General features: G+C 34.6%; 1 protein-coding gene across 6 annotated transcripts; it reads left to right on the forward strand.

Annotated features, from left to right (window-relative positions):
* The first annotated feature begins 19,982 nt into the window (after positions 1 to 19,982).
* Positions 19,983 to 24,207, forward strand: LOC110929473 (protein GRAVITROPIC IN THE LIGHT 1). 6 transcript variants are annotated; one of them, XM_022172634.2, is made up of 4 exons: positions 19,983 to 20,142; positions 20,362 to 20,486; positions 21,345 to 21,508; positions 22,516 to 24,207. In XM_022172634.2, exon 4 carries the CDS (start codon positions 22,516 to 22,518, stop codon positions 23,860 to 23,862), a length of 1,347 nt encoding a protein of 448 aa, XP_022028326.1. In that variant the 5' UTR covers positions 19,983 to 20,142; positions 20,362 to 20,486; positions 21,345 to 21,508; the 3' UTR covers positions 23,863 to 24,207. The 6 variants fall into 6 exon arrangements, with proteins under 6 accessions (XP_022028326.1, XP_022028325.1, XP_035844340.1 ...); XM_022172633.2 differs by lacking the exon at positions 21,345 to 21,508; XM_035988447.1 differs by lacking the exons at positions 19,983 to 20,142; positions 20,362 to 20,486 and having other exon boundaries at positions 20,839 to 21,508.
* The last annotated feature ends 558 nt before the right edge of the window (positions 24,208 to 24,765 follow it).

Genomic DNA, 24,765 nt, shown 5'->3' on the forward strand with positions numbered 1-24,765 from the left:
ATAAAATTAACCCCTATTAGTTTCGGGTGACATGATTAATCACCCTTTACTTCAAAACAGCGATTTCGGCACAATAAAGAACCGAAAACAGCCATAATTTTTATAAACTTTCGAAATTCTGTTTTCCAGATTTTGATCCCAGAATAATGGATACAAAACCAGAACTGATTTATCAACATATGCTCTGATACCACATGTTGGATCAGTTCTGTTTAAATGTAATGTAAAACATGAATAATACCTGTTACAGCAGACATGCCAACAGAGAATCCAGTCAGAGATGCAGCCATTGAGTTCGACATGATTGTCAGGATGATCTGGTTCCTCCTTAGGGTGTAAGTTAATGATGGTGATGAAACCGAAAGTAGGGTAATTTCGGTTATGGGGAGAGAGAAACGAATTCTTGATGTTATGAGGGTTTGGGATTGTGTAATGTGTGTAACCCTTTAACTCTCTAATAAGCCCCTTATTTATACACCCAAGAGGAAACCCAATTAGTTAATAAGGGTAATATGGTCCATCAACAATTACCAACTAATTATTAATAGGTTATTAAATATATTTTGATCTAATATAATATAAATGATTATATAGGCTACAAGATTAAATATTACATTTATATATTTAATCTCACATAAAATACCAATGGCTTTAATTTACTATTGCAGCTTGTTAAAACTCAAATGGCCATCCATGTCTTTAGCATATAACAAAGCGTTGAACTGATCATTAGCAAAATTGTGTCTCTTTACTTCTTTAGCCATAACAATAATATAAGGAAAATGGATTTTATTTCGTTCATAGATAAGAAACGTGCCAAACTTCGTAAAACACAATGAAAATTATTAGACTACAGGTGTGCAAAATAGCATCATAATTCCAATAATGAAAATACATACAAAACCACATGTAGAAATCGCATCAACAGATATCAAAATCTAGATATGATGCAACCTACCTCAATTATGAATTTAACCACTTCAGTTAAAAAGTCAAGTCAACTGATTTTCATGTTTTAAATTCCATCACAGTTCATTATAAATTTCAAAAAAAAAAAGAAAAAAAACCCTGCAATATGACGTAATGGTCCCCAACATTAAGTAGCGTAATCACCTCTAATGCTACCTAAACCACCTGTAGTCTCCGACTAAGAACTGAACAATCAGCGTCGATCGCCGAACCTCCTGTACTCGCCGCCAAACTACTTGTAATCTCTGAACCACCTGAAATTGCCGACTGAGAAGGAGAATGAATAGTTGGCCGTTTGATCCTACCTCGCGACGACACATCTTTTAAGCCTAGAGGGAAGTTCTTCTATTATCCGAACCTCATCCCTCAAGGACCTGATAAAATGATCAACATTGTTTGTATTGTGTATAGTAGTTGCCGATCAAAAATTCAAAATCTTGTATTAGAACATGTAATTTTATGCTAATGGTGCTAATTTAAATCCAAAATGATGAATTTGTCTGGTAAAACCCACATAAGCATTTTATCAAACACCTTAAGTGCATAAACATAAACTTGCCACATTCGATGACACACATCGATGGATAACCGAATCTTCAAGTGTCAAATTTCAAAAAAGGTATAACAATAAATATTTAAAAAAACTGATGTCAATTGCAAAAAGCATAAATAATTAAAATTAACAATACCTCCGATGTATGCTAATGTTAACGTGGGAACGGAGGTTGTAGTCATGGCAATGGAGGCGAATCGGTGTTCGGTGAGACGGCGGGTGACGGAAACAACTTCATCTCCCCTCTGCATCAACACCGTATGCAGTCTTTCTAACGCCAATTGGGGAAAACTTTATTAATAGAGATGATATATTAGAGTCACCTGCTATTTGGGATATAATGAGTAATTTAACTATAAATTAGATTCGTTCATAGTAAAAACCCTAATTAGCCAATTAACATCCATAATGAAACACAATAGAATAAAGAAAAGGAAACTTACGATATGGAAGTAAAAAGGATTTCCGGCAAATCATTTTTTCTTTTCTGGATTCGTAAAAACAATCATCAATCACCCCACACGCCATCTAATGACCAGTAGCACATCGAGGAGACCTCAAAACTGGTGATAACCTGTAACTCGTATTCAAACCCAAATCATTGTGTCGCTTAGGGTTGCGGCAGAGAAAGATGAATATAGAAGATGCATTAGTTGAATAATCAGTTTCGTATTAGACATAATCGAGTAATATCATATAAAATTGAACCCTAAACGAATGTTGAAGATGAAATCATATGAAACTGAACCTATATTATATGAAATCATACGAGATCGAACCCTAAATCATACGAAAATCCTAATTGAAACCCTAAAACTCACCTTGAAGACCCTAAACTCAAAGGATTATCCGCCAGTTTTGATAGAATGATGATTGAAACCGATGGAGTTTGTCGCCACCGATGATCTTCAGAGAGAGAGATAGAGGGGATGATAATTAGGGTTAAAGTGTTAGAATGAAGGTTTACGGTGTAAGCGTCTATATTTTAGGTAAGTTATTAATTCAATTTGGATCTATTCATTTAGCATCGGACTATCCGTATTTGTGGTTGGTTTAGGGGGGAAAAACCATCTGAGTTGAAACCAGGGGGTGACATGTGTCACCCAATAATGATAAAGAATAAAAAGATAACTTTAAAACCAAGCAAAATGACAAGAATACCCCTCATTTAACATTAAACTTTAATAGTGTTAGAGCTTTGGATGAATTTGACAACGATTTATAAACCTTATCGGTCGGTCCAGATGAGAAATAAAGCCTTTCTGGATGAATCTGTCAAAATTGGTCAAACCCCAGGGTTGATTTTAGCAGTTTACTCTTTTTTATGTATCATAGATCAAAGTTTAGATGTGTTATTAACAACGTCATAAATTTAAATTATGAAATCATATTGTTAAAGACTAATTTTTAAATGTTACATTGTTATGGGTAAATGATTTTATGTAACACATCACCCGATAAAAATGCTTTATAACACAGTTGATATAGAAAGTGCTTATCTTATTGATAATAAATGTATTGTATAAATGTTTGAAACTCAACTTACAACATCTAATGACTAATGAGACTAAGTCTAGCCTAATGTAACAACACTTCCACCATATCCCACCGATCCGGGATATACATTTCTACTAGACTATCACAAGTCTGGGACTATAAGCAAGGATCATGCCTCATCACCTGTGACACATGCTTAAAAGACGTCAACTGTTGCCGGTGAGTTAATGAATATACACAATTTATAAATCACATTATTTACTCATGACTTGTACCCGCCCATGCCATCATAACCCAACGTCAGTAACATAACCATACAATTAATGCCCACTACACCACATGAGTGTAGTACCGACAAATCCCATCGTAGCGGCACGTATAAGGAACCTTAAATATCATATGTATGTCATGCTCAGGTTATGTACATGCGTACAGCAATCATGCATTGATGTATTGCAAAATACATTTGTTTTTTATGTACAGTTTGTATAGTTTTCATTAGTTTTTTAGTTTCGTTTTTAGTCAGAATATATATATTGTTGATCAATTTGTGTTTTCCAGGTCTCGGAAGTTAAGAACACGCCTAACCGCGCCGCGCGACCAGGATTAGAGCTCTCCCCGCGTCACGCGGGGAGGTGATTGACTGTCGTTGACTTAGAACACGCCACGTCGCGCGACCTTCTCATATATGCTCCTCGCGCAACGCGGGGAGTCTATTTTCACAGAAAGATTCGTTTTACTATTGGGTTTGAGCTGATTTGGGATATATAAACATCATTATACAATTATAACTCATAACCCTACAAATTAGAGTTGGACTTAGGCGAATTTTGGAGATTGAAGAGCAAGAATTGAAAGTTTTCGAGCGTCGGTTGAAGATTCGAAGGTCCGAGATCAAGTTGGCTCGTGATTAATCATTTGTATTTCTTCGTTCTGTTATTTTCTTAGATTCAAACCATGTTTTGCTTTTGTTCTATGATCTTTGTTACTTTACACATGATGTTTGTTGGCTAAATTCTTTTCAACTACCTAGATAGGATGATTGCATGATAAAGATTGGATTTTTATTGGTTATTGATTAATGTTTATGAATAGTTATTAAAGGAAAGAACTTGGTAATGTTGATTTGATGTGTATGAGTACCTTGATTTTCTTGATTTCATGTTTATTATCTTCACACACATATTGTTGAATTTCTTTCATATGATAGGTTCGTATTAGATCACAATCACTTGTACTTTTGATTTTTATGGTTTATTGGCTAATACACCATAGGAGGTAAATTCGTGAATCAAGTAGGTCTAGGTGTTTAACTAATCTTAAAATCCGTGGGTGAGAAATTATCGGTTTGTCTAGGTTGTTAGATCGCTAAGTTAGGATCTTTGTGAAAAGACCATGTTAGTTTACCTTGCAATCCTTGCTAATCTATCAAACCAATTTACTGTAGTTACCTTAGACTTTTATACCGTGAGGGCAATTGTCAAATTAAGGTACTTTATTAACATAATTGGAAAGTCGTGAGGATTCCATAATAACCGGTAGTATAACAAGCTTGCTAGGTTTCCATAGGTTTCTTCTCGAGAATGGTTGAGGGTCCTGTTCGGTTATCTGGTGAGTTTAGTATTCCAAGACCTCAGTTCCATAACATAGTCAAACCAACAGAAAGCCAATCCATGTCGTGTAGGATTCCAGCCTAATTCATGTCTCAGTTCGTTTGTTTTAGTTAGTATTTAATTAATTGCAATTTTAGGATAATAGAAACACCCCCCTCAAAATATAAAAATAATTAGTCGTGTCGGTCAATAGGTCTAGTGAGTCTCGTTTACGTAATCAAAAGAGTCGGGCTCAATTTCCGGACTTGCTTAGCTTTACTAGAGTCGATCAGTTCACTTGCCGATTAGTAGTTTAGTCGACTTTTAGAGAGTCTATAGTATAACTTGTGTCAATATTAGGTTAATTTAGTTATTAAATAATAGACTACTTTTAGCACATCATGCATTTTTACATTTTCGGACAAGCATGTTCACATTTGGAAATCATTCATAAAACTCACCTCTTGCTAGTTGCGTAATAGTTGATAACTGATGCTAGTATGTTTAGGTACTATCTCAAGGTCTGGACACAAATTACATAATCCCAAGTTAGGTTAAGGTACACCTATCTAGTTATTATTATGCTTGGATATTGGTTAACGCTGCCTTGTTTAAGCATGGGTGATCAGTCCATGCCTAACTATGTCTAGGCTACTCAATACCCACCCTTACAATAATCATAATACCTAAAAATAACAATACTAACACTACTAATAATAAACTAAAATTAACTACTAAAAATAAATAAGAAATAACTAAACATAAACTTAAATGGGAACATACCTTAAAACTATCTACGACAATTTGATGTCGAGTCTCCCTACTCAAGCTCTTACTCGTACTGCAGGGGTATCGTATACTTAGGATTCTCTTATACTAGAGCATTCCCGTTAAAAAAACCGAAGCTCTAAAGATTAACCATATGTTCTATTTATAGAATGTAGCTAGCAGATTCCTTCCTCCGTGATATGGGATTATAATGTCCTACTAGTGTGCTAGCTTCCCATACGTTTCATTCACAATTGTTAATAACTAGTTATGCCCTGCCCGCGTTACGGGGCACTAAGCCGAATATTTCTCTCTCATAACATGTACGTCTATGTTTCGCTTACTTGTACATACTACTCATAACATGATCCCAAAACACATCACATCGAGTTAACCAATTAAAACAAAACACTAACATACTTTTGCTAAAAAACTAAAACGATGGAAATACTATAATTTTTAAAGGTTTGGGGCAAAACCGTTAAATTGACCAAACCGTTAAAATGAGGGCAAATTTTAATTTTCAGGACAAATGAGCGTGTGCAAATTACACCGAGTCAACCAATTAAAACAAAACACTAGCGTAGTTTTGTTAAAAAAACCAAAACGATGGCATAACTGTAATATACACTGGGCAAAATCGTAATTTGACAGAAAAAAAAAACAAAAAAATGGCAAAACTGTAAATTTTAACCGAGGGCAAAATCGTAATTTGGCGGAAGAAAAAAAATAAAACAAATGACAAAACTATAAATTTAAACGGGGCAAAATCGTAATTTAGTTGGACCAATGGTAAAGTGTCTGGCAACTGGCACTAAGGGTGCAAACGAGCCGAGCTACTCGTGAGCTACTCGAGCTCGGCTCGTAAAACAGCTTGAACGAGCTGAGCTTAAGCTCGAGCCTAAAAACAAGCTCGTTTAGTAAACCAGCCCGAGCCTGAGCTTCGTTTATCGAGCTCGAGCCGGCTCGCGAGTCTAAACGAGCTTTCTGTTTATATTTTTTTATTAATATATTAAACATATATTTATAATTAATATACATTAATTAATAAATACTAAACGGGTCGAGCCCGAGCCGAGCTCGATCTTGAAAAATTACCTTCGAGCCGAGCTCAAGCTTTAGAAATAAAGCTCGAAACGAGCCGAGCTCGAGCTTTCATATGTTAAACGAGCTCGAGCTCGAGCCTGGTTGAGCTTGGGCTTGACTCGTTTGCACCCCTAACTGGCACTGTAGTTTGTAGTGTATATAAATTTATATTTTATCATTATTATTATATTTAATTTAGATGCTTCACTCGTTTTTCTCATGTAACTTTTAAAATACAACGTTTTATAAAACGACGAATATGTCATTAGAATGAGCATATTTTTATCTACGTTTTGACCAGAGTTTCGTTAAAAACGGAGTAGAGTCATATATAACATATTTTATTATTATTATTAAACGGTCTCATATAATAGTCAAAGCTCGTCTAGATATCTCACATTTCACATAACCCTCTTACTTGTCACTTACTCGTTAGACAATATATTTAGCATAAGTTTTATATATTATTATTTTTGTCTATAAAACAGGGTGTTACATTTAACAACACTAATTTGGAGTTGACTACAAAGTTCGAAACTCCTAAAAGTGTGAGAAACCATAAAAGTGTGGTGTACCAAACCTTAATACTTTTCTCATACACCCAAAACCCCTATATAATAGTGTGAATGTTACTAAAACACCATATTCAAACCTTATCAATCAAACAAACCTCAAACACACCATCATAAAAATATGAATATAAAACACCATAACTAACATAAAATAATATGAGAGCCTTATCATAAAAAAAACCCATCAATAACAAAGTGAGATTACTAAAGCAATACTTTTGAACCCAACGACCCATAGTTTACTATTTTCTAATGAATGCTTCTTTAAAAGGAAAAGATTCCTTTTCACCAGAATTTCTTTTTACCTTTTTCTCATAGGAAAAGATTCCTTTTATGGAGAATGATTCCTTTTCACTTTTCTGGTGAATGTTTTTCCAAAAGGAAATTCCTTTTCTCTTTTTTTTTTTTATTGAAGCCTTTTTCATAGAAAGTATATTATGTGTTAATAAGATTTATTATCTTATTAACACAATTCTTTGACTTTGTATCTTGTATACTCCATAATGTTCCGCTAACATTTTTAAGTCTTGTAACCTTGTCGAGATCTTTAATCAAAGAATTAGAAGCTTGATATTTTTCTTTCTCGGTCTTCATATTTAGCGCTTCTGGGACGGTTCGTCGGTCGCTTCGTGATGACAGAATTAATTCTAGGTACCTTAAACTATTTTTAACAACAAATACAATAAAGTTGCCTAACAGTCACCCCCTATTTGTTGTTAAAAATACAAACAATGCACTTATACTTCATTTGTCATTATAATTCTTCACCTCGATTTATACTTCCACCTAAATGTAAGCATTATATCTTGTATCCCTACCAACTAGGATATAAGTGTCTTCTAACCAATATATGATAAGTGTTTAGGCTGTCGATTGATGAGGCTTCAAAAAATAACGAATCATGCAAGCTATAAAAAATGATCTTGAACCGTCGAGTTTTTTTTTTCTTCCGGATCAGAATTTCTGATGAATCTGATGAAATTTCTGATAAAACCGAGCAAAAAAATAGTTTTTTTTTTTGCCAGAATTTCTGATATTTTCTGATTAATCTGATCACATTTCTGATAAAATAATCAGAGAAAATCTGATAAAAGTTTTTTTTTAAACAGAATTTCTGATGTTTTCTGATAATTCTGATGACATTTCTGATGAAATAATCAGAAAATCTGAATTTTTTTAACAGAATTTTCTGATGAAATCTGATGGATTCTGATGAAAATCTGATAAAAAAAATCAGAAAATCTGTAATTTTTTTAAGAGAAAATCTGATGACCTCATCATATTCTGATGACATCATCATAGATTCTGGTGACATCATTATATCTGGTGATATCATCAGAAATGCTGATGACATCATCAGAAACCCTTTTTTTTCAACAGAAATTCTAATAAATTCTTTAGAATTCACTAGAAAATCTTAGTAAACTCAATTTTTTTTTAAGATGAGAGGGAATAAGTAGAAAAAAAATATATTACCTACACATATTTTTCTGGTGCAAGTCTAAGTACATGTTCTTTTCTTCAAGGAATATTTTGTGAAAACTTTTTTTTTAAAGATAATAATTATGAGTATATTTTCTAAAGTTTCACACAGTTTTTTTTAATCTCTTTTTATCATTATCATTCCTTTTTTTTAAGATTAACTAACCAGAATTTGGAGTTATTTCATTAAATAAGATACGAACAAACTTTCTTTTATCAGAAACTCTCCTTTTAGATGTCAAAAATTTTTTTTCTGATAAACTAAAGTTCATTTATCTTTGTTTAACTCCTTTTTTTTGTGTTTTTTTTATATCCTTTTTCTACACCTCTTTTTATACAAAAAAATACTAATAGAGATAATAAAGATAATAGTAATAAAAGCAATAGTAATGAAAGTAACAGAAAAAAAAAATAGCTCTACTACATGCTTTGTTTTTTTTGGATCTGCAAAAAAAAAAATTCTTTTTACCTTTAACAGATCAAGAATATACGCCTCTCTTACAGGAGCAAGGGATCCTTGAAATAACTTATCCAATCTGCTCTGATACCAATTGTTGGACCCAGTATGGCCTTAACAACTTCTTTTTACGTAATATGGCAAATGATTTCAGTATATGTGAAAAAGATGTGCGGAAATGGAAATCAGACTTTCAAGAAACAAGACCTACAGAATTATCAAGTTTATATCACTTTGAAACAAATTAGTTTAACAAGGTGATTGTAAGATTATTATCTAATACAAATGAATCTTGATTTCTATGGGTGAGAAGAGCAGTTGGAGTTTGAGTGTATGTATGTGAATGCTAAGCTTCAAACTCAAGTATCTTCTGCCTCTCGAGCCTTCTATTTATAGACGGCTGTGGGCATGAATAAACAATTGTTTATTCATGCAATAAGTCCTGCATAAAGTAGCAATTTGACATATTCATTGAATCCATCGTTCAAGTTGCATTTGTAATCATGAAAACCAATAATGTCATGCTTCGGTCATGAGTGGCAGGATAGAGTTGTGATTTTAGACAAGTGGGTCTGTTATCAGAATTTCTGGTAAGCCACTTCATCAGAAATTCTGGTGAACAAATCATCAGAAAGTTCGATGATTAGAATTTGTCAGAAACTGATGATATTTCATCAGAAATATCATCAGATCCATCAGAAACGACCTTCTCTGATAATCCAAATCAACTCTTTATCAACTTGAGATTCTTTGTAGTAGATACTTTGCTTTTCGGTTGTCCCAACTGTTTTTCTTCATCTTGCTGTGTTCTTCAGGACTGTTATCTTCTTCAGAGATCTAGTTGATTGAGATTTTCTTCAATACTTACAAATAAAGTTTCCTAACAGTTTCCCCCTAAGTATTGTAAGAAAATGAACTATCTCTATGTCAAAATGTAAACAACTTTTAACTAATTATTGAAAAAGAAAGATCAAGTGACTATGTCCTATAAACATAAATCATAAAACATAAAAATTAAAGCATAGACCATCCAACCATTGTAAAAGAAACAGAAAAAAAAACTTCTAAGTATTGTTCAAAAGAAATTTCTATCTCATCAATTCATTCAATTGATCTTCACTCCACTTCTGTGTTTGTCTCCTGGTTTCAGCTTCTTCTTGTGATCAATTATCTTTTGAGTTGCCTTGTACATTGATTTATACCATTCTCTTGCTTCCATCCAATCTCCAATGCAATCTTCTATTTTCTTTCTCAGCTGCTCATTGTTCTTTCCTTTCATCTTGAGTTGCTCTTGTTTCTCATTTATGCAGTTTCTTATATACTTTAAAGTTTGGTTTGAGTACCTGCAAATTTCATTGATTCTGAACAGAGCCTTCTCATTATGAGCATCTTTGAAGACTGCACAGATTTCTGGTGTGTCAAAGATTGCACCAGTTCTTGCCAATTTTGAAGGGATTTCAGCTGGAATAGTTGTGTTGGGTGGAGGTATTAACACCTTAGTGCTATACTCGAAATTTATACATAGATCAAAATCTGCTAATGCTGCTCTTTTGTATAATTTCGCTCCTGCATTTTTAACAATGTCAAGGGCTCTTCTGATCACTACTGAACCACCTTTCCATTCATCAATGATGTTCTTCATCTTGACTATGTCCATTGGATGAACTTTATCAGCCAAGTCTGCATCAGTAACTTTTTGAACATCTTTGTCTTTTCTGACTAGGGTGTATTTGTTTTGACTTTCAATCCCTAGTAAGCCTCCTCCAGTAGTCAAAGTATCAATTCTTTCAATTGATACTATTGGATTGATCAATTTGTTGTGCAATATAACCTGGCTGCCATTCCTTCTCTCTTCATAAATACGTTCACTCATTGGTGAGAGTGGCCTTGATGGGTTGTCTTCTGGACCTTTCCAATAGTAGTGTTTCAGATGTTCTTCTGGATACATGATTGTGTGTAGATCACCTTCCAGCACTTCTGATTCTTTGAAATTGCCTTCTGAGTCTTCTCTCATTATTTTTCTTGGCCTTTTTGAAGAGGTCACCTCATGTTCCATTCTCCGCTTCTCTTTTGTGTCCATCCTTATACTAAATTCTGTTTCTCCAGTGATGGTTGTAGTTGATGGATGAGCTGAAGTGTATTCTTTATGTTGGAAGCTTGAAGTGTCTGGCTTTAATATGCTTGGTGGAGGACCCATGGGTAACTTTTGTTTATCTGGTGGTGGACCCATGGTCTGTTTTTCTTTTTGAACTGTTACAGCTTCTGTTTGCTTTATTTGTTCTTGTTGGATGGTTTTTGGTTGATGTTGGGGACTTTCTGACTCTTTTGCTTGGCTTTCTTGTGGAATTGGAGTCTTTAGTTTATGAAGATCAATTTTTGCCAGTGTGGCAACATTGTATTGCAATCTTTTTACTAGCAAATGAATGTTAGTAAGAGATTGACTGTTTGTTTCTTCTTGTTCCTTTATCTTCATAAACTCCTGATTTTCTTTACTTCTTTGTTCACTTGATTCCAGTACCAACTTTTCAAAAGCTTCAGTTAGACTGCTGCTATTTGCTCTGAGCAGTTGTATTTCTTCAAGAAGCCTTCCTGAATTTGAACTTTCTCCAGCAGTTGCAATTTCTGTCATCTTTTTCTTGATATCACGCAGTTCTTTAAGAGCCTTTTCCATTTCTGAAGAAGTTCCTTTGTTTTCTGATGACTTTTGTATTTCTTTGAGGGCTGCACTATTTTCTTCAGTTTGTTTCTGCACAGCTTTGACAGTCTCTGATAGAGCTTTGACTTCTGATTTTTTATTTCTGATTTCTTTCAGTATCAGATCAAGTTTTTCGTTCATGACTGTTTTCTCAGCAGCTGCTTCGTCTTCAAGTTCTTTATGAAGTTGTTTTGGAGACATAGATGGTTGTTCTTTGGAAATAGGAGAAACAACAGATGTTTCCCTTCTAACACCACCAGAAAACACATTTTCTGACGTTCTGAGGTTAAGAGGATTAGAAGTATCCAAATTCTCTGTTTCCTCACCAGAAATTTGAAACATATTCAAGTCCTGGTTTTCCTCACATCCTTGAACCTTTTCAGGTTCTCCATGAGTTGTTGAGAAACTTTTATTTTTCTCATCCAGGTTTCCTTGATCAGTTAACTGATCTCTACCTGTTGTTACCACATTTTCCTCCTCAGAGTCTGACTCAGTAAATGGGCCTTTTGATTCACTCACATTTTGTTTTGTAAAAACAGTGTTTCTTTGTAATATTTCATATCTTGGTTGAATTGATTCATCAGAATCACTTTCAGAAGTATAAAATATATTGAGTTTAGATTTTGTAGCACCTGTTTTTCCAATATGTGAGCTTTCAGCATGATGTTCTTCTGTTGCAGGAGTCATATGCACATCTTTATCAGCAAGATATGGATCAGATTCATCCTGCTGCTCTATTCTTGGTGCACTTGATTCTTCTGCATCATGCTCCATGGGTGACACTTTTTCAAATCCTTCTTTTGTTTCTGCTTGCCTGCTTAACATTCTCAGGTATTCTGCTCTATATGATGAATTTTCTGGTACAAGATCCATCATGTTTTCTGGTAGAACATGTACATCAAAGTCTGACTTCCATGACCCTGCAACACTCCAGGGTCTCATAATTTCTGATCTCCACATATATTTTGACTTTGGAGTTTGCAGATTTCTTTCAGAAAAAGCATCAGAAATTATGATGGATAAAAATCTGGGAAATGGTAGATGTGAATCTATCTTTCCAGTTTTGGTCAGAATTGATCTTTTGATCAGATTAAATATTTCTGTTCCAAAATCAATATTCAACCCAGTTATAAGGCTGAACATGATTGTTAGAATATTCATATTTATCTGATCCGTACCTCCGATCTTGGATGATAAGCATTTATTCAATATTTCCATCAATACTTGCCAGAAGGCAGGTAGCTTGTTCCTCTTGAATTCATTGATTTTTGAAATCTTCGCCTTGCATCCCATTACAGCATCAAGTTATTCAAACATGTCTTCTTTTGGTGGTGCATCTTCATACTCTTGATTTAAGGGTAGTTCCAAACATTCCCTTATTTTCTCTGGTGTGATTTTGATGAAGATATCTTCCCATACATGTGCTGTGAGCTCCATATCTGTTCTATGAGCTTCGAGAGTGTGTACAACCTGTTGTATCAATCTTTCTAGTACCTCTCTGATCTTTGTGAGGGCATGAGCTATTGGGCTTCTGATCAGAAATTCAATGAGAATTTGACACTTCACATCATACTGTTCGATATTGGTGTTCATTGCTTCATTGTTGTTCTTCAAAGGAAGATATTCAGCTTCAGTGATTAGGGGAACAGAGTGTTCAGCTGGAGGTGGAATGTTGTTTGAGGCAGCCATTAAGGATTTGGGTTTTTTTTTGCTTTTGAAAAAGGTTTTTAGGGTTTTGAGAATTGAGGTTGAAGATGGATGACTCTGTTGTTGGAGGGGATATTTATAGTGAGCTGAGACAGAGATTTTTGAGTGTTTTTCGTGGGTTGTTTGTATTCAAGGTGTTTTATGACACCTTAATGATGTTTTAATCTTTTAAAGATGCAACCATTTTTGAAAAACCCTTGGGTTATCTCTAATTTAATGTATATCTCATTTAAGATAATTAGAGATTCCAACGATTTTTAAAAGATAAACACTAGTATCCAACTTGCGCCTTTTTAGGTGGGACCCCTTTTGATTTCAGAATAGGTCCAATCAAAAGCCTTTTTTTTTAATTGAGTGCTTTCCCATGTTGTTCTTTTAATGATATATATATTGAAAGATCTTTATGTTTCTCAAAGAGTTGAATTTTTTTTTCATATATATCATCAGAAGATAATTGATTCATTTATAGAAGTTTGAATCAATTTTTTTTAAGATGAGAGGGAATGAGAGGAGTTTGATATAATTTCTTACCTTGATCTTGTGAACTCCGCATTTTTGTTCTGATGTTATCAGGAAGTCTCTTTCATATAACTTGTTCCAGTCCTCAGAAAAAAATTGAAAAAAAAAACATATCTAAAAATAATTCAGTTTTTTTTGTTTCTTTGCATCAGATTTCTGATGTTTTAATGAAATTTCTGATAAATTTTATCAGATTCTGATGATTTATCATGTCCTATCAGATTTCATTTGATTCTTACCAGATTTTCCTTGTTATCATCAAACAAGATTTCTTAGTTCCCCCTAGACCTATTGACATATTTAACTAATCATTTAATTAAGAAAACCTGAATATATTACTGAACAGAAGTGGGTTAGAACAAAACAAAAAAAAAACACTTAACAAGCTAAAACAAACACAGATAGACCTAACTACTCATCATCTTCATCCAACACGTTATACATGCACTTCACGTATAACCAGAGACTGGTTATTCTCCCTGTATGAAAGATTGATGGAACCAGGGAGGCAACTCTTAAGTTTTCTTGAAGGGCCAGTTCAGCTCTTGTATAACAACTTCTCACACCACCAAAGTCAAGTTGACTTGTGATTACTTTAGTTACGAAACGAGGGTAGATCAGAAAAGGATTACGGTCATGGACGTTTCCTTCTAAGTCTCTCATGAGAAACTTAGCATAATTGTAAGGTTTTTCCTGTACAATAGCATGCGCCACTTCCATCATCCTGTAAGACAGCTCATTAAAGTGTCCTGTCTTTTTCGAAAAGCAGACACTCAGCTGTGTTACCAAATATTGAAAAGGTGGTATGAACCCAGATTTGCAAATTTGCCTTGACACATTGTTTGAATTGTAGCCCATTTCAGTCAAGGTCTTTTACACTTCTGCTTTTTCTAATATAGTGATCCTTCGACAGTCACCCAATTTCAGGACATCTCTGAGTGTCTCCTCTTTTAGGGTGATCTCTACCCCCATAACCTCACTTCTTATCCACATAGAAATGCCATTCATAATAACTTGAGCATTCCACCAGAACTCCTGAAGAAGTTCTGGATATATGGTGACATGTGTAGACATGGCAAAGCCCAAGGGACTTCTCATGATCATATTATACACAAACCTGCTGTCCTCCCATGCAGGTCCTTCTAAGTTGGATCTTAGTCTGAGATTATGATGTTCGTGAAGTATGAGAGGAAATTGGTTGGATTCCATTGATCTTGGGTGGTTCATTTTGAAATAAGAAGTTTTTCTGATGGTAGGCTTTTGAAAAGAAGATTTTGTTGTGAAGAATGTCTTTTTCAGATTGTTAATATTTATAGGTGAAAGTGTTAGTTTCATATTAACAAAAAAATTTCTTCTCTTCATTCAATATGATATCTATTGCAGTGAATATGACAGTCTACTAAGCCTTTTGTGAGAGTAAGCATTCAAATAGGTGGGCGGCTACTTTCATAGCTTCTAATGATATTGGTGCTTACGTGTTTCTGTTAAACTCCTTATAACCAAATGACGTTGCACGTTTAAAAAAAAATCCTTTATCCTTTTTTTTAATATTTGTGACGATTGAATTCTTTGGATTTAGTTTTATCTTCATGCATGTCATGTTTTCCCTCCCCCCCCCTTTTTTTAAACAACAAACAAACAAAAACAAAAAGAAATTTATACAAATGGAATATGTATGAGGATATGAACTTTTGATGATTACTGATTATTATGCACAATTAAACAAAGATTCCTGATGTAAATCAGAACTTCTGGTAAATCATCACATTTTTATTGATGATTTACTAAATTTTCTGATTTTTCATCAGATAGATGAATTTCTGTATCAGAATTTTGTTTAATTGTCCTTTCATTCTCAGTAACTTGAAGATTATCAACTTGGTTTTCATTTTGTTTTATTTCTGAAACTTTTTCATCTCTTATGTTGACCATGCCAAGTTTGCTGATTAAAAAATTATGTCTCTTTTCATCAAGAGGTTTTGTGAATATATCAGCAATTTGGTTTTCAGTTGGAACAAAATACATTTCAATGTTACCTTTCTCCACATGATCTTTTATGAAGTGATATCTGACATCTATGTGTTTGGTTCTTGAGTGATGAATTGGATTTTCTGTTATTGCAATTGCACTCTTTGAATCACACAGAATTGGTATTTTTGTCAGATTTACTCCATAGTCCTTTAGTTGAGTTTGCATCCACAGCACTTGTGAACAACAGCTTGCTGCTGCTACATATTCTGATTCTGCTGTTGATGTGGCAACACAGTTTTGCTTCTTGCTTCCCCAACATACCAATTTTTCCCCTAAGATTTGACAAGCACCAGATGTGCTTTTTCTGTCAATCTTACACCCTGCATAATCTGCATCTGTGTATGCAATTAATTCAAGGTTTGTATCCTTTGGATACCAGAGACCAAGTTCTGATGTGCCTTTTAGATATTTGAAAACCCTTTTTACAACCTTTAAATGAGATTCCCTTTTTACGCTCTGTTCCCTAGTTAACTTAACGAGGGAAAAGAAAAGAAAGTAAAAGTGAGAAAGGAAAGGACGAGAAAGGGAAAAAAAGATGTCTTTCCCACCATTTCCTCCCAAATCGGAAGGAAAGAAAAACTAAAGAATTTATGTGGGTCCCCTACGACGGCCCTGTTAGAACGGTGCAACTTTCTTCGCTCGTTGAGACGGGTGTTTCTGAAGTATATAAATATTCAAAAGAGTAAAAAATATAGACAGAGAGAGCGATATATCTTCAATAATTAATTCTTATTAATTAAAGAAGAAGAGGTTGATCCGAGAATAAACTCGAATCTAAATGTCACCCCCTAGGCCAAACCAGGGGGTAAACTCTCATGAAAACTCTATATTTAATATTACAACATAAAAGCACACATAATTCCTTCGTAGGAATTATGTATATATAGAGAATTTCATAAGCCTATCTCAAATGTGATTGGTTGATGGAAGTTGGAATGTGTGCCCAGAGCCTTATCTTTCTTTTGTCACCAACTTGCTTTTTTCTTTTCTATTGAAGCTATGCACATATTAATATTTTCTTTTTCTTTTATGTGAAAGCTTTTCACATTTTGAGATAATATATTTTCTAATGAATGCTTCTTTAAAAGGAAAAGATTCCTTTTCACCAGAATTCTTTTTTACCTTTTTCTCATAGGAAAAGATTCCTTTTTATGGAAAAGGATTTCTTTTCACTTTTCTGGTGAATGTTTTTCCAAAAGGAAATTCCTTTTCTCTTTTTTTTATTGAAGCCTTTTTCATAGAAAGTATATTATGTGTTAATAAGATTTATTATCTTATTAACACAATTCTTTGACCTTGTATCTTGTATACTCCATAATGTTCCGCTAACATTTTTAAGTCTTGTAACCTTGTCGAGATCTTTAATCAAAGAATTAGAAGCTTGATATTTTTCTTTCTCAGTCTTCATATTTAGCGCTTCTGGGACGGTTCGTCGGTCGCTACGTGTTGACGGAATTAGTTCTAGGTACCTTAAACTATTTTTAACAACAAATACAATAAAGTTGCCTAACAATTTAGCCTAGTTTTCCTTTCATTTCCTTTCTTTTTCTTCCTTAAATGAAACTTGGGAACACGGCATGTTTTATTTTCCTTTCTTTTCCTTCCTTAAATGAAACTCTGGAACACAAAATATTTTTACTTTCTTTTTGTTTCTTTTCCTTTTCTTCCACTAGTAAACTCTGAAACTCAGTGTTAGTGAAGATTATTGAAACGATACACTAAAACCCTAACATAATCTAAAAGTCTATATCACTTTTCTTTTTCCACTTTTTAGAATAAACATATTTTGTAATTTATAATAAAACCCAACAACCCTTAGACCATGCGTAGTGGTTTGAGCAATAATGCCCCTACCCATGGGCGTTTTCTGCGATGTGGCAGTCCAGTCAGCATAGGGGCATTATTGGGCGTTTTTGCAAAAGTGGCGTAGTGGAATAATGCCCAATAACGCCCCATCCAACCATTACACAATTATTTATTTTTTTTTAAACTAAAAACTTAAAATACTTTATTAAATTAAAAAAAATACAATACTAAAAAATTACATTGCAAAATTTTAAGTTTTATAAAAGATCCAAATAAGACATTTAATAAACAAAACTTTAGGGACTCATATAGCATTTTTGAAACTTGAAATATTAAAGATATTAAAGTTTAAAACTATAGGGGCCTAATGTGTCAACATCAAAGTTTTAAAACAAACCTACAGGGCCCTGCAACCTCCGGCAGAAATTCCGGCCAAAAATCCGACAAACTCAAACCCCACATTCCATCTCTCTCTCTAAACCCACATGCCCTCATTTGATTGGCCAGTCAAACCCCCTTGAAGCGTGATTTAAAAAACGCCAAATACCAAATCGTCCAAAATAACGCCCAATCACGTCGGAATGTAGTGGTTATCGGGCGTTTTCCAGCGTTTTTTTTTTTGAAATTTTTTTACAAAACACGCCTCATTACGGGCGGTCTTATTAGCCGTTTCAAACAACTATTCTATATTTTATTTTAATTTTATTATATATTAATAAAATTAGTCCCAGTAAGTAACTGAGTAATTTTTTGCGACTAGACGGTGACTAGTCGGAGATTAATCGCTAGTCGGCCAGTAACCGAGTAATTTTTCGTTAATCAGTCCACTAATTGCTAATCGGGCCTAGTCAGACCTAGTCGGGCGTAGTCGGTCCTAGTCGGGCGTAGTCGGTCCTAATCGGTCTTAGTCGGCCAGCCAAAAATCGGCAATTCTGGCCAGAAAAAACCTGCATATTCCGGCCAAAACCTCTAATTCCGGCCAGTTTCCAACCAAACCATTTAAATTCCAACAATTAATCTTGTATACTTAAAAAAATGAGTTGGGTAAAAGTTAAAACAAAGGCTACATACATACTTAAAATATTTACCTATAAAAATATGTATATGTATACATAAAACTGAAAATTACATAAAAAAACCCGATCCAATTAATCCCAAGTAATCACGAGTAATCGCTAATCCCCACCTCACCGGCCGACTAGCGACTAGCAAGATTCCCAACCTTGGTATTTTGATTATTAATCCAATAATTAACTCTAGTCAAACAAAAATTATAAAATGGTATGAACTTAATATTAAACTAAAATCTTAACAACCATGATTCAAACAACGTAAGATTTGATCAAATCTTGACGACTATATTCAAACAACGTATGATTTGATCAAAACCCTAACGTACACTCCTAATTCATTTTACCAATTTTTTTTTTATTTTTTTTGCTTAATCATTTTTCCACCGAAATTCATTTTGGGCCCAAGTAGCCGGACCATGACAAAATTATCGGGGGCCCAAATGACGAGTTGTCTAGTCAAACATGGCATAATTCGGTGATCTCACTAGTCACTACCCCTTTACAAAAACAATCCCACAACTGAATTGTTAAAAATTAGTGAGATTCCTAGCGTGATGCGGTGGGAATTTGGTTTTGGAAGGTATCGGTTCGGTTTGTTACGATATCTGTTCGATACTGATACTCTGTATAGCAATAAATAATCCAGCTTCAAAGACATTAAAACAAAAACCGAATTGAACCGAAATTACATATTTGGTTTTAAAACAAACCCAAATTGGGTATTCGATCCCAAAAGTTAGAACTCAATTCAATTCAAATAACGAATAACGACTATTTAAGTTTTGTGATCCAATCGTATAATTCTAGTGTTAGTCAAATTTATTTAACACAACCCAATTTCAAATAATGTTTATTCAATCGCAACCAGATCCGAACCAAATTAGATTTATAGTTCAATTTTCGATTTCCACAAAGAAAAACCTTCAAGCCGAACCTAAACCGATAGGCGATAATCAACCCTGGTAATAATAGGGTACTGTTAAACGTACCCACTCTTTCACATGGAAGGTACATTTAGCAAATGAAGGTACCTTTAGTAGACCGAGATAGTTAGATAGAGGGAGGTACGTTTAGTTAACCCGTAATAATAACACATATCAAGGGCAAAATAGTAAATACAAAATCCACATCTCATAGACCTAGACTCGAGTGTTTAAATTCCCAATCTAACCCTCTACTACACTCGGAGATATTTCCATATCGCCTGTAATTTTCCGCCATTAAAGAACCTTCAAAAACCGCCATTGGAGGATCTTCTTGATCGTCATCAATCACTCGCGAAATTACATATCAGCTAAACAACACCAACACTCGAACCTTCCTCTTGCAGATTCGGTAGGTGATCAACGCGGATTCAATCAATTCATATCCATTCATTCTAAATCTGTCCACACGAATCTTCTCACTCAATCACAATATTTTATTATATAATCTGTAGATATTCACCTAGAAACACCTTTTCACAGCACGATTACTAGTTTATTAACCTCTATTTATTAAGAGACGACAATTAGGGTTTGAAATTTGAATTTTTAATTTGTTTTTTTTTCTCAGGTTCATTTCTACGTTTACGTGACGTCATTTGTTGTTGAAGGTGGTTGATTGTTGTTTTCAATCGCCATTAGAAGAAAAGATTCGATGGTTTCTTGAGATCTAGCGGAATTTGTCAATCAGAAAAGGTAATCTTTTTTGTTTGTATAAAGTTGTGGACGATTTTACCCTCAGTGAAATTGTTTGTGCTTTTGGAACACTATGTGAGGATGAAATAGGCCACTTGACCTGCATGTGATAAAAAGTTATTGTCAACTTTTTTGTTGTTTTGTGTTTGGTTGTGGTCTATGATGTGTGTTTTCCAGTTGTAGAAAGTGTGATAGATGCCTAACCACAAGTTGTTTGGTATTTGTCCTTTGAACACTTTGAGAAGGTACAAAACTACAAATATACCTAATTATAGTAGAAATACATGTAGAGTAGTTGTATATAAATATAATAAAAGTCTCCCAACTTAATTCCAAAATTTTGGAATATTTTTTTTGCTATATGGTAATCGTGAGAACTTGTTTATCGGAAAACTCACGGGACCCGCCAATATCCTGCTAATCAACTGATCAGTTAAATCTTAGCTTACATTGGGCAAGTGGCCAGTGGCGGACCTAGAAATTATTTGCTGAGGGTGCAGATGAGGTGTTCAACCATATTTTCAAGGGGTGCGATCGGATTTTTTGCCTAAAATATACACTAATTTTTTTTTCAAGGGGTGCGGCCGCCCACCCTGGCCAAAGGGTAGGTCCGCCCCTGCAAGTGGTTATGGTAAGAAAGCAGTGTAGTACTTTCCACAACACTGCTCCTTGAAGGTTAGAAAATTCATATTAGTGTAGGGATTTAGGGTTGATCATCTATAATTATAATTAGTCTCCTAACCTAATTCCAAAATTCTGGAATATTTGTTCGTTGTATGGTACCATGAGAACTTGTTTATCGGAGAACTCACGGGATCCACCAGTATCCTGCTAACCAACGGATCATGTAAATCGCAGCTTGCACTGGGCCGGTGGCCTTCGAGATTCGAACCTGAGGGAATCGGGTACTTACCTGTGCACCGCCCCTTGAAGGTTCGGAAATATCAGTGTTGGGATTTAGAGCTGATCATCATAGCTAAAGCAAAAGGTTGTTTAGTTGACCCTTTATACAATAAAGAAAGGTAAAGTTTGCAAATTGCAACTTTGATGTTCTGTACAAAATCTAGCAGTGTGGTTCAGATCTGGGATCTATAGAATTTAGATTAAAGGTAGGGTTCTAAAACTCCTTATGTTGCAATGGCAGAGAATGATTGATATAATATATGATAAAATGCTCGTGTGATTGAATCGACCGATTATATGTGCTGTTTCTATTGCTCGTCTGTTCCTTTTTTCTAACGGTAGGAAACGAAGAATATTTGCTTTCTACTTTATCACTAAGAAATTTGTGATTTTGAATAATGGGTGGTGGAGTGGATCTAGATACCCAACTTTTTGATATTTCTTAGATTTATTCTTTAAGGTGCGGGTCACATTAGTTTCAAATTGCATACTTTTTTGCCATGTAGACCTACAAAGCCAGCACCCCCTTCATTGCCATTGCACTTTAGAGAAGACAAAGAGAATCAATGAATCATGGTATTCCCTCATGTGTAAAGTTTTAGTTATTCGACTTTTCATACTTCCCTTGTTCTGGTCTTCAAAATAACCGTTCGCCTTAAATTTGATCTATTAAATTGTAATGATTACCATGGTCCTCTTGTCCCAATCTTTTTCCTTACATCTCGGGTGGACGGTAAATAAAGGTTTCTTTTCGACTTTTCGTATCCTTGTACTGTTTGTTAATTATTTCCTTTACGAGCGTATGTGGATTAAGTGTTAGGTGGTTGAGGAAGTTTTAATAACGAAATTACTCAAAATTGGTAGGTAGACTTTTCCATGGCATGTATTGAATAAAATATCACCGTCATGATTGAGACATTCTCTTCCCAATTTGTTGATTAATTTTACTATTCATTTTCATAGTTATTTGCATTTTTAAAGTTGAATTATCAACTGATAATAATAATGACATGACAGCTGAGGCAATCAATATCATTTCATCTTTTTGTTTCAGTTTCATTTTTCTTAATTTTGCACCCGAAAACAATACCATTTTAAACTCAAGTGCTTTCAAATTCTCTCTCAGATGGATTCAGTTAAGCAAAATAAGAGTCGATTGGCTCGTACTTTTGCCAAGGTTATGCATATTCGAGCTGCAACGGGAGTGGATAAATTTCAGAAATCAAAGTCAAAGACGCGGGAAAAAGTTAAACACGATGCACCGATTGACGAGAGTCATCAGCGTGTGTTCTTCAACGAATTCAACGAAGAAGATGAAAAGCTTCAGAAACGAGCGGTAATGGATGCCTTCATTGCCAAACTATTTGCTGCTATTTCATCTGTTAAAGCTGCATACGCCGAGCTGCAATATTTTCAACTTCCGTATGATCCTGATGGAATCCAGTCGGCTGATCAGACGTTGGTTTCCGAATTGAAAAGTTTGTCGGAATTAAAACAATCTTTTTTGAAAAAACATCTTGATGATTTCTCACCGGAAACCACCAAACTGTCGGCCGAAGTTCAAGAACAAAAAAATCTCATAAAAACGTATGAAATAACGAGAAAGAAATTAATCAGTCAGAGTAAGCTCAAAGATTCCGAGATCATCTTTTTGAAAGAGAAGTTGGAAGAAATCAGAAGAGAAAATAAGATTATCGAGAAGAGACTGAATTCAAGCGGCTCTTTATCATCATCTTCATCTCGTGAGAAATGGAATTTTTCGTCTTTATCCCCAACGAATTTTCTCGTTGTTCTTAAGCAAATGAATAAATCCGTTCGAAGTTTGGTTAAATTCATGACCAGTGAAATGGAATCTGCCGATTGGGATTTAGATGCAGCTGCTAATTCGATTCAACCGGATGTTGTTTACTGGGATACGACTCATATATGCTATGCATTCGAGTCGTTTGTTTGTAAACAAATGTTCGATGGTTTTAATCTTCGAGAATTCGCGATACCCGGGGATTCACAATCGGAAAAGACCCGAGAATTCTTCTTCGACAAGTTTATGGAATTGAAGTCTTTGAAAGCAAGAGAATACATAACATGGAAACCGACTTCAGTGTTCGCTGAATTCTGCAGGTGTAAGTACTTGAAACTCATTCATCCCAAAATGGAAGCTTCACTTTTCGGGAATTTAAATCAAAGAAATCTGGTGAACGCTAGAAAATTCCCGGAAACCGCCTTTTTCGATTCGTTTTTGGAAGTTGCAAAATGGGTTTGGCTGTTGCATTGCTTGGCTTTCTCGTTCAGCCCCGATGGAGCAACTGTATTCCAGGTGCCAAAAGGGAGTCGGTTTTCTGAAGTGTTCATGGATAGCGTAAATGAGGTGGCGTATGTGTCCCCCGAACGTTCGCCGGAGGTGGCTTTCACGGTGGTTCCAGGGTTTAAGGTGGGTAAAACTGTCATTCAGTGTCAGGTTTATCTTGTTTGACTGTGGAATTCGTATACCTTAAAGTGGCGGGGGATCACCGGAGAGCAACGTGCTTCACATGGTAGCGGTGGTGCCGACAAGTGGACGGTGGTCCTGTTGTTTTTGATAATGGAAGTGAAAACGCTAGGCATGAAGTTGAAACATGAGCATTAAATCTGAAGGGGTTCTCTCCAGTTTTGTTCATATTTGAGGCATGTTTGGGTAAGGTATTATTACTTAAATTTATTGAACATAATTAAATAGTAATGAAGAAAAGATATCTTCCTTAAACCCTATTTAGTATGTGTAATCTTGTATATTAGTTTTCCCATATATACATCTAGAAAATATAAACATATTTATTTAGCTTTCTTTGTGTTCATTTCAGAGATTAACCGCTAACGCTAGTTAAGTTCACGTCGTTCGTTTTGGATGCACAATGAATAAGAGAGTTACAAAACTAAACTAAGTGTGTTTGAGTGAAAACAATTCATGACGGTTGGCTCTAAGAGGTTTTTATTCAAACAATACTATTGATTGATATGAAAGTGAGATGGTATATTGATATTTTAAATATGGGGTGCGTCTTTTTTAACAGGGGAAATTTTAGCGTTTACGTTTTAAAGAATTATTATGTATCAAATGAAAATGATATGAAGGCAATTGCTTATGTTTGGAGTAATTCTAATTACGTGCAAGCGAGATATATAAATTGTAGTCCTTAATTATTTAAATTGCACGTTAGAACGTCGTGACAATTCTTTTATGCACGTCGTTTTTTTAGATTGGTTCACATTTCTTTTTCATTTTTTAATTTTTAATTGGCTCTTGTGTCTTTTCATTTGTTTTTTATAATTGGCTCTCTCTCATTTTGAATAGACATGTATGATGTATCGATTAAATAATTTAAAAGAGTTCATAGAA

Source organism: Helianthus annuus, chromosome 3 (genome assembly GCF_002127325.2).
Source record: "Helianthus annuus cultivar XRQ/B chromosome 3, HanXRQr2.0-SUNRISE, whole genome shotgun sequence".
NCBI lineage: Eukaryota > Viridiplantae > Streptophyta > Magnoliopsida > Asterales > Asteraceae > Helianthus > Helianthus annuus.